At 37.1% G+C, this 10,755-nt stretch overlaps 1 protein-coding gene across 1 annotated transcript; it reads right to left on the reverse strand.

Moving 5' to 3' along the window:
• Nucleotides 1-503: 503 nt before the first annotated feature.
• Nucleotides 504-8,766, reverse strand: myl13 (myosin, light chain 13). Its single transcript, XM_062994563.1, has 7 exons — nt 8,595-8,766; nt 4,813-4,840; nt 4,574-4,723; nt 3,605-3,778; nt 2,646-2,723; nt 1,492-1,524; nt 504-707 (listed from the first exon to the last, which is right to left on the reverse strand). Exons 1-6 carry the CDS (start codon nt 8,694-8,696, stop codon nt 1,496-1,498), a joined length of 561 nt encoding a protein of 186 aa, XP_062850633.1. The 5' UTR covers nt 8,697-8,766; the 3' UTR covers nt 504-707; nt 1,492-1,495.
• Between the last annotated feature and the right edge of the window lie 1,989 nt (nt 8,767-10,755).

The following is a 10,755-nucleotide window of genomic DNA, read 5'->3' on the forward strand; positions in this document are numbered from 1 at the left end:
TCTCTGAGTCGAAGCGAGGTGCTCTCTCTCTCTGAGGCGCTCTCTCTCTCTGAGTCGAAGCGAGGTGCTCTCTCTCTCTGAGGCGCTCTCTCTCTCTGAGTCGAAGCGAGGTGCTCTCTCTCTCTGAGTCGAAGCGAGGTGCTCTCTCTCTCTCTGAGGTGCTCTCTGAGGCGCTCTCTCTCTCTCTGAGGTGCTCTCTGAGGCATTCTCTCTCTGTGGTGCTCTCTCTCTCTGAGGCGAGGCGCTCTCGTGAGTCCCGGCCCGAGGTTCGTGGGTTTGTGGTGGCGTTTGAAGTCTGATTGGGTTTCTGGGAACCTACATTTATGAAGCGGTTTCAATAATTATACGTTTCATACGGGGCAGAAACGCGCTGCCATCGCTGGAGCCCACATGAGAGTGGCGTGCTTGTGATGTCATTTCCTGTGGTCACAGTTGCAGTGAAAGCTGATTTAGGAGCAGCGACAGTATGATGGAGCGATAAAACACTGAGACGCTTCGGGATGCAGATTTGATCAAGCGTGAAGCTTTTATTTATTTATTTATTTATTCATTCTTCATCCACAAAACAAACGAGGTGAGACGAACAACAGAGAGAAGAAACGAGAGAAAAGAATTTATACAAAAGCAAAAGAGAGGAAAAAGAAACAGAAAGAAAAGAAGGAGAAGCTCCGGACTCCATTTTGATTTCTCGGTGGGTGAGCTGGAACCTGTCGAGAACAGAAAACAAACAAATAAATAAATAAACAATTTGACAAATTCTCTACATGTCCAAAAGTAAGTGGAAACTCCTTCAAATTAGATTGAATTGAGCTGTTCCTGCCACGCCCGTTGCTATCAGGTGTATAAAAATGATATAAGGTAAACGATCTGCTTTTATACTGGGGCAACAGTTTGGGGAAGTCCCCGTCCTCCTTAAGCAAACAAACCAGCTCTATAAATACTTTTGGTTGAAAGCATTACGACTCCTTGTATTCATACTGGACTGGGATGGACGCCTATACAGACAACGATCGGCTCGTCCGAGGGTGGGAGTGTCAGAGGGATTAATCAGAACTGCTGCAGTTACGCCCTCTGCTGGCTGGTTGATGGTGCTGCACCAGAGACGGGGGATAACGGAGATTTGTGCGTGACTCTCCGTGCGCGATACGGATCTCCGTATGAACCCGCCTGGTGCAGGTGAAAAGAAGCGGTCAGTACTGCACATGTGTCAGAGGGGGCGTGTGTTAGTCACGACCCTCCTTGGTCAGGATTAGAGGACTGGAGCAGTAGAGGTGGGAATTGGATATGACTAAATTATAAATAAACATGACTTTATGGTTGTCACTCATGCTCATGAGTCCAATGCTGGTAGGATTTACACCACTCCAGCGGACACACGGCATTGCTCGTGGTGTTCTTAGGCTTGTGTGCTCGAGGACGTGTTTGGGTGTCCACATACTTTTGGTCATGTAGTGGATAAAAGTAACAGGTGCATTATGGGAAGTGCTTTACCTGCTCAAGAAGCCATGATGTACTTAATGAAGGCTGTCGAGAGATAAAAGGAGATTTATTCATTACAGTTTTTAATTGTATTTTAACAGATGTAAATAAAAATATAAATACATTTAAATAAATATAAATAAACAATAATAAAAGATAAATACATTTAAATAAAAATATAAATCATAAATAAATGCAAATAAATAATAATAAAAATTAGGGCTGTCGAAGTTAACGCGATAATAACGCATTAACGCGACCTCAATTTAACGCGATTAAAAAAATTAGTGCCATTAACGCAAATTCTAGTTCATGTTGACACTTGACTGGTAGAACAAACATTTTAATGTCGGACTTGCCACCGTTTTTCATTTGCGGTTTGTTAACATAATGTAACCGATCGTGGTAGTGATGCACTTGCATAATAAAGAAATAAATACACGCTATATTCACAAGTTGTCGGGAGCAGAACACTTTATTACACTTAATTAACTTCTTCTTCTGTACCGAATACCGGAAAGCTGAGTCGAGCACGTTAGTTCATGAACTATGGAAGCCCCAAAGGGTCAAAACACACTCACTTCGTGTAGAAACGTCCATCAAACCATCGTCACGATACAACCACAGACAAGTCTGATACAATAACTACGCCTTATCCCACCTAAAGCACCGCTGATCTACAATGTTTGCTGATGGAGAAATTCTAACCTACAATCTGACATTTACTGCCTAGTATGTGAGTGAATAAACTCCCTTACAGTTTTCTCTTGTCCCAGCAGTTTTTAACATCAGTACATTTAGCATAAAATATGTTCACCATTTTAATTGTAACATTTCACTTAAAAATCCTTGTTTTCTATAACATTTACACAGATTTTTTTTAATGCGATTAATCGCGATTAACTATATGAAATTCTGAGATTAATCGCGATTAAAAATTTTAATCGTTTGACAGCCCTAATAAAAATATAAGTAAAATATAATAAAATATAAATAAAAATATAAATAAATATAAATAATAAAAATATAAATAAAAATGTAAATAATAATAATATAAATAAATAATAATAAAAATATAAATAATAATAACAATAATATAAATAATAATAAAGATATAAATAAAATTAATAATAAAAGTTAATTTATGGTGTTAAATAAAAATTCACCTTCGTAGTTGATGCAGCCGTTGGCGTCTTCCTGTCCGGCCATCAGCTGCTCCACCTCGGCCTCCTTCATCTTCTCACCTGAAACACCAGCAAACACCTTCAGTGGGGGCACAAACTTATTCACAAACAGTGCAAGTGATTACACGACCAAAAGTATCTGGACACCAGAGCGTGAGCGTGTTGGACGTCTCGTTTCAAAAACATATGGTATTAAAACGGCTACAACTGCCGTGCTGAATGTTGAAGTGTTAAGTATTGAAGTGTTGAGTACTGAAGTGTTAAGTATTGAAGTGTTGAGTACTGAAGTGTTGAATATTGAAGTGTTAAATATTAAAGTGTTGAGTATTAAAGTGTTGAGTGTTGATACTCAACACTTTAAGTGTTGAGTACTGAAGTGTTGAGTACTGAAGTGTTGAGTATTGAAGTGTTGAGTGTTGAGTACTAAGTTTTGAATACTGGAGTATTGAGTATTAAAATGTAAAATATTTTAGTGTTAAGTATTGAAGTGTTGAGCATTGAAGTGTTAAGTGCTGAGTACTGAAGTGTTGAGTATTGAAGTGTTGAGTATTAAAGTCTCGAGTATTGAAGTGTTGAAGTGTTGATCATTGAAGTGTTAAGTGCTGAGTACTGAAGTGTCGAGTATTAAAGTGTCGAGTATTAAAGTGTCGAGTATTAAAGTGTCGAGTATTGAAGTGTCGAGTATTGAAGTGCTGAGTACTGAAGTGTCGAGTATTGAAGTGTTGATCATTGAAGTGTTAAGTGCTGAGTACTGAAGTGTTGAGTATTAAAGTGTCGAGTATTAAAGTGTCGAGTATTAAAGTGTCGAGTATTGAAGTGTCGAGTATTGAAGTGTTGAGTATTGAAGTGTTGAAGTGTTGAGTACTGAAGTGGTCAGTATTGATTGTTGAGTACTGAAATGTTCAGTACTGAGTGTTGAGGTGTTGAGTAATGACGGTTACCCAGTGTGGCCAGGACGTGTCGGAGCTCAGCACCCATCACTGTTCCGTTTCCTTCTTTATCAAACACTCTCAGTCCCTCAACGAAGTCCTCGAAGGTGCCGCGACCTTTGGCCTTACAGATGAACTGGTGCATGGGCAGGAACTGGTCAAAGTCCAGCATCTTCTCATTCATTTCTACAACCACAGAGAGAGCAGAGGTGAGGAGCAACGCTGGAGGAACATCTTCATCAGGTCTATCCTGTTCTCAACCTACATCACCCTGTTACTGTTCTCTACTTGCTCTCCCGTTCCTCTACTGTTCATCTCCTGTTTTTAACTGTTCTTCTATTCCTCTACTATTCTTCTACTGTTCCTTCACTGTTCATCAACTGTTCTTCCACTGTTTTTATAGTGTTCCTCAACTGTTCCTGTACTGTTCTTATGGTGTTCCTCAACTGTTCCTCCACTGTTCCTCTACTGTTCATCAACTGTTTTAACTGTTTTTCTTCTATTCCTCTACTATTCTTCTACTGATCATTTACTGTTTCTCTACTGTCCTCAACTTTACCTCTACTGTTCATCAACTGTTCTTCTACTGTTCTTATGATGTTCCTCAACTGTTCATCAACTGTTTATCAGCTGTTCTTTAAGTGTTCTTTTACTGTTACTCAAATGTTCTTCTATTGTTCTTTTACTGTTCCTCTACTGTTCCTAAATGGAACTTAAAATGATCAGAAATGTTTGAGGAAAAGGAGAGGAACAGTATTCACCTACAGTTCCTCTCCTGTTCTTCTACTGTTCCTAAACTATTCTCTAACGATTTCTTAACTGTTCATTAACTGTTCTTCTACTGTTCCTCTGATGTTCCTCTTGCACAGCATCAGATTATCAGATGTTATCAGAACATTATGAGAACCTATAATCATCGTTTTAAAGCGTTCCTGCAGTGTTCACGAGAGCGTGAGGTTCCAGAACTCGGTGTGATCGTACCTTCAGCTTTGGGTTTGCCGAGCACGTACATGACCTCGGCGTTGGTGGGGTTCTGACCCAGAGCTCTGATCACGTCTCCACACTGAGCGAAGGTGATCTTCATCTCGTTGGTGGGCGTTCGGTCGAACAGCTGGAAGGCGTCTTTAAAGTCTGAGGGAGGGAGAGACGATAAACGATCAGCCGATACATCACGATACTGTCAAACATCGATACCGTTAGTGTGGAGGAGCTGAACTCACCCTCGATCTGCTCCGCCGTGAACTCCAACTGTGAGAGACACAAACACACACCGGTGAATAAACACGCCATAAATATACGGACACGCCCAGCTCAAAAGTATTGGGACACCCTTTTTAACACTGAATGTGTGTTTCAGTCACTAACAGGTGTAATAACTCAATCTGACTGTGCAGCAACAGTTTAGGGACGGTCCAGCAGAACGGGCACAAATCCCCACAGACAGAGAAGTATCTGTTGTTCGAGCTGAAAAGGTCACACAGAGGTCAGTCTGTCTTCATACGGTTTGTTTCTGAAACCGGGCGTCCGGATACTTTCGACCTCACAGCTAATCCTAATATTGTTTCTAAAGCTGTTAAAGCCGCGCGGTGCTAATCCTAATGCCGCGGCTGTTAGCGAGCGGCGCACATGTGACCCCCGCGGTCGCTATTTTTGGGGCGCGGCGGCCTTGAGACCTCAGAGCGGCTGAAATATTTCAGTGCTGGGTTCAGGTTACGCTCGGTTTATTCAGCTGCCGCCGCCAGACTCGCATCCTGGAACGTAGCGGCGCGACCTTGAACCGACCTCACACACACACACACACGGGGAGGCAGAGGTCGGAGGTTAGCGAGTGCTGCTAATACACACGAGTGTGAACTCCTTTGTTTTCTTTTCCTGGCTGCACGACGCCACCAATTTAGCAAACGCTTACATTAGCTTAAGCTAACTAATCAGCTTAGTTTAGCAAGACTCGTCTACTAGCATGATCAGGATCCAACTCCCTTCTAGAACAATCGACAACGCGCCTGATTAGCTGAGGTCGGTTTACCGCTAAAACTGGCTAGTTGAGTTAAACCAGAACGGAATAAAATAATCAAATTTAATAACAACAAATAAATAAATACAAATAATAATAATAATAAGAAATAATGAGAAGTAAATAAATAATTACTAAATAAATAGATAAAAAGATAAATAATAATAATAATAAAAAATCTAAATAAAAAAAAATAATAGGAAAAAAATAAAAAGTAAATAAATAGATAAAAATAAATAAATAAAAATAAATAAATAAAAATAAATAAATACTAAACAAATAGATAAAATAAATAAATACTAAATAAATAAAAATAAATTAATACTAAATGAATAGATAAAAATGAATAAATACTAAATAAATAAATACTAAAAAAGGTAAAAATAAATAAAGTAAATTAATTAATTAATTAATAATAATTAAATAACAAATAATAATAAATAAATAAATAAAAATAAATAAATACAACATAAAAAAAAAAAAAATACTAAATAAATAGTTAAAAATAATAAATACTAAATAAATAAATACTAAACAAACAGATAAAACTAAATAAATACTAAATTAATTAATTAATTAATAATAATTAAATAACAATAAATAATAAATAACAGTAAATAATAATATTAAATAAGAAAATAAATAATAATAAATAAATTGAGGCCAATAGCAGAATTATAAAAACCCTGGTATGTCCTTCTACACTATATGACCAAAAGTATATGGACACCCGCTAATCGTTAAATTTAGCAGTTTCAGCCACGCTTGTTGGTAACAGGAGTAAAAAATCAGTGAGAACAGTTTGGGGAAGGTCCTCTTGGGTTTTATCAGGACTGTGTTGGTGAGGAGGAGCTCCGGTGTAGGTTACAGATAGAAGGAACCTTAACGTTAGTCGTGTTTATGTGTATTTATCATGATTTTGAGTTTCTATGCTTTGTATAACACAGACAGTACAGGATTCGTGATCAGAAGGTCACTGGTTCAAGACCCACCACAAAATGGTCTTTTTTTAACCTAGATTAAACCATGTGAGCAGATCCTGATGCTCACAGCGTCTCGGAGCTCCGAGTTCTTTTCTTTAGACCAGAGCTGAACTGAATAATGAAAGCAGGAGAGGAGACGTGTGAGGGTGTGGTCAGCACCAGCGTCTGGACCCCGGCGCTGGTACGAGCGGGTGGTCCGTGTGGTTCTGATGTTATAATCAGACTGAAGCTGGTGTGAAACCTGAGATGTGTGGTTCAGAGAGACGAGCTGGAGGAAATGAAGGTGGGGTACACTCAGCGCCCTCACACCAAATCTCACACCAGCACCAGAGACGTGAGTGTGGCGGGACAGGAGCGTCCTCAGCCGGGGTCACACCCCAAAAGTTTTCACACCCCTGCTGAAAATACCTTCTAACATCCTCGTTTCATTACTGTTACTCTACAGTCAGCGAGACTTCAAGTGTTTGATATATATTTAGGGTCAAAAGTATAATTAATTATTATAAATATCTATGTACTACTGAAAATATTATAAATATATCATTAAAAACGACTTTAACAGTTAGGAATTACAATTCTGATCATTTTACCCTTTTATTTAAATAATAATTTGCAGCTACAACAGATTTATAATAGTGAGTTTTAACATGATATAAAAAAAAGAACTGTATATTTTTATACTTATTTTATAAATTATATTGCATTTATTGTATTATGATTTATTTTATTTATTATATGATAACGTATGATATTTATTACATTTTTATTTTATTTATTATATGATTATTTGAATTATATTAGGTACATTATTATTTATTTTAATTATTATTTATTATATTATTACTTGTTTTATTTATTATATGATCAGATTTTTTATATTTATTACTTTTTTATTTTATTTATTATATTATATCAATTATATTAGGTACATTATTATTTATTTTATTTTTTATATTATTATTTATTTTATTTATTATATGATCAGATGTTTTATATTTATTACTTTTTTATTTTATTATATGATTATATTTATTATACTTATTACGTTTTTATTTTATTTATTATATAATTATTTATTTATTATATAATTATATAATTATATTTATTTATTACTTTTTTATTTTATTTATTATATAATTATATATATTATATTTATTACTGTTTTATTTTATTTATTATAAATAATTTCTATTTTATTATTCATTTATTTTATTTATTATATGATTATATCTATTATATTTATTACTTTATTTTACTTATATAATTATAACTATTATATTTATTACTGTTTTATTTTATTTTACTAATTATATGATTATATCTGTTATATTTAATACTTTTATTTTATTTTATTTATAATTATATCTGTTCTATTTTTTACTTTTTTATTTTATTTATTATATAATTTTATTTATTATATTATTATTTATTTTATTTATTATATGATTATATCAATTATATTTATTATTTAACTATATTACATTTACATTTTCAGCATTTATCTCACGCTTTTATCCAAAGGGAATTACAGTACTGTGACAGTATACAGTCTAAAAAATTTATGTTTAAGGGCTTTGCTTAAGGGCCCAACAGTGACAACCAGGCAGTGGTGGGGCTTGAACCAGCAACCTGTCGATTACTAGTCCAGTACCTTAACCGCCAGGCTACAGCTATAAAACTGTTAAAGTTAAACTTGAACACTGATGGATTAGTGTTAGCCTGAGCGCATGTAAAGTCTGATCTTTCTATAGAGCTTTTAATGAGGGTTTAATCACGACAACTCGGATCATTTCTGACGTCTTCTCCACCGTAAGAACAGCGAGAAGTAGCAGAGCGTTTTCAGATGTACGTTCTTCTGTTCGAGGCAAAATTCTTCCTACACGTTTAGAGAAACAACAGCGCTACGCTACTCTATATCAGGCTCCTGACGAGAACTGCAGAACCGAGACCGCGTACATGGAGCTTAAAATCAACCTGGATCAAAGCCATTATTAGAGTGTATTACCTGCACTTCTGCCGGGTTGAACTCGGGCTCCTTGGGTGGCTCGGGCTCCGGGGGCTTGGGTGCGGCGACGGGTTTGGGCTCTTCCTTCTTCTTGGGGGCCATGATGAGGGTGAAGACGCTGGACGGATGAAGAGGAGGACGGATGGATGGAGACGGGACCGAGGAGGCTCTCGAATGATCCGGGTTCGACTCTCTGCTGCTCTGAGGGGGTTTTTATCCCCAGGTAGTGCACACCCCCCTCCCCGGAGGAAAACCTTAAAAGGACGCGAGTTCAAGCTTCTATTTGGGACGCGACCATCCTCCCATCCTGGGAGAACAAAAGGCGCGAGGAACAGCGGCTAATTTGGGACAATGGCCACTGACACAAGGGTGTAACGTGAGACCACTGTGCTCAAACATCTCGCCCCCCCGTTACTGTTTTTACAGGGTCCACGCTGGGGGCCGCTGCCAAAACGACCACACATGGGGCGCGTCGCAGCGGTGGCGTGGAAAAGCCAAAATTAGCCCCGGCGCTCAGGATCGAACCAATAAAATAATGAGCATTAACATCAAACTAAAGGAAGTTAATGTAAACAAACAAGCTGCTCCAGCTGTAACATAAATCTAACACACTGATGTACTGTACACTGGTGTTTATTACAAACGCATCCTCCACTTCCTGTGGGAATTTGTGCACATTAAGTTTAATCAACATCAAACACAGACAGGAGAGGCCTTCCCCAAACTAATGGGGGCACATCATTTATCTTAGATTTACAATGTGTGTATGTGTGTTTAAGTGTGTGTATATGTGTGTGTATATAAGTGTGTGTGTGTATACAGTATGTGTGTGTGTAAATGTGTGTGTATATATGTGTGTGTGTGTATACTGTATGTGTGTGTGTATATGTGTGTGTGTGTGTATATATGTGTGTGTGTGTATATATGTGTGTATGTGTGTTTAAGTGTGTGTATAAGTGTGTGTGTGTATACTGTACAGTATGTGTGTGTATATGTGTGTGTGTGTATATATGTGTGTGTGTGTATACTGTATGTGTGTGTGTATATGTGTGTGTGTGTATATATGTGTGTGTGTGTATATATGTGTGTATGTGTGTTTAAGTGTGTGTATAAGTGTGTGTGTGTATACAGAATGTGCGTGTGTAAATGTGTGTGTATATATGTGTGTGTGTGTATACTGTACAGTATGTGTGTGTATATGTGTGTGTGTGTATATATGTGTATATATGTGTGTATATATGTGTATAAGTGTGTGTGTGTGTATACAGTATGTGTGTGTATATATGTGTGTGTTTGTATATGTGTGTGTGTATATATGTATGTATATGTGTGTGTATATATGTGTGTATGTGTGTGTATATGTGTGTATATATATGTGTGTGTGTATATATGTGTGTGTGTATATATGTATGTATATGTGTGTGTGTATGTGTGTGTATGTGTATGTATATATGTGTGTGTGTGTATATGTGTGTGTGTGTGTATATGTGTGTGTGTGTGTATATATGTGTGTATATATGTGTGTGTATATGTGTGTATATATATGTGTATGTATATATGTGTGTATATATGTGTGTATATGTGTGTGTGTGTATATGTGTGTGTGTGTATATATACTGTGTGTGTGTATATACTGTATGTGTATATATGTGTGTAAATGTGTGTGTATATACAGTATGTGTGTGTATATACAGTATATACTGTATGTGTGTGTATATGTGTGTGTATATATATACAGTGTATCACAAAAGTGAGTACACCCCTCACATTTCTGCAAATATTTTATTATATCTTTTCATGGGACAACACTATAGAAGTAAAACTTGGATATAACTTAGAGTAGTCAGTGTACAGCTTGTATAGCAGTGTAGATTTACTGTCTTCTGAAAATAACTCAACACACAGCCATTAATGTCTAAATGGCTGGCAACATAAGTGAGTACACCCCACAGTGAACATGTCCAAATTGTGCACAGTGTCAATATTTTGTGTGACCACCATTATTATCCAGCACTGCCTTAACCCTCCTGGGCATGGAATTCACCAGAGCTGCACAGGTTGCTACTGGAATCCTCTTCCACTCCTGCATGATGACATCACGGAGCTGGTGGATGTTAGACACCTTGAACTCCTCCACCTTCCACATGAGGATGTGCCACAG

The sequence above is a fragment of the Trichomycterus rosablanca genome, chromosome 4 (genome assembly GCF_030014385.1).
Source record: "Trichomycterus rosablanca isolate fTriRos1 chromosome 4, fTriRos1.hap1, whole genome shotgun sequence".
NCBI lineage: Eukaryota > Metazoa > Chordata > Actinopteri > Siluriformes > Trichomycteridae > Trichomycterus > Trichomycterus rosablanca.

Excerpts from the sequence above, each read along its gene's own strand:
- myl13 (XM_062994563.1), bottom strand. The coding sequence starts at position 8,696 with ATGGCCCCCAAGAAGAAGGAAGAGCCCAAACCCGTCGCCGCACCCAAG. Across the intron at positions 4,841-8,594 it reads TCAACCCGGCAGAAGTGCAG|TTGGAGTTCACGGCGGAGCA; the intron begins GTAATACACTCT and ends TGTCTCTCACAG. Across the intron at positions 1,525-2,645 it reads CGGCTGCATCAACTACGAAG|CCTTCATTAAGTACATCATG; the intron begins GTGAATTTTTAT and ends ATCTCTCGACAG.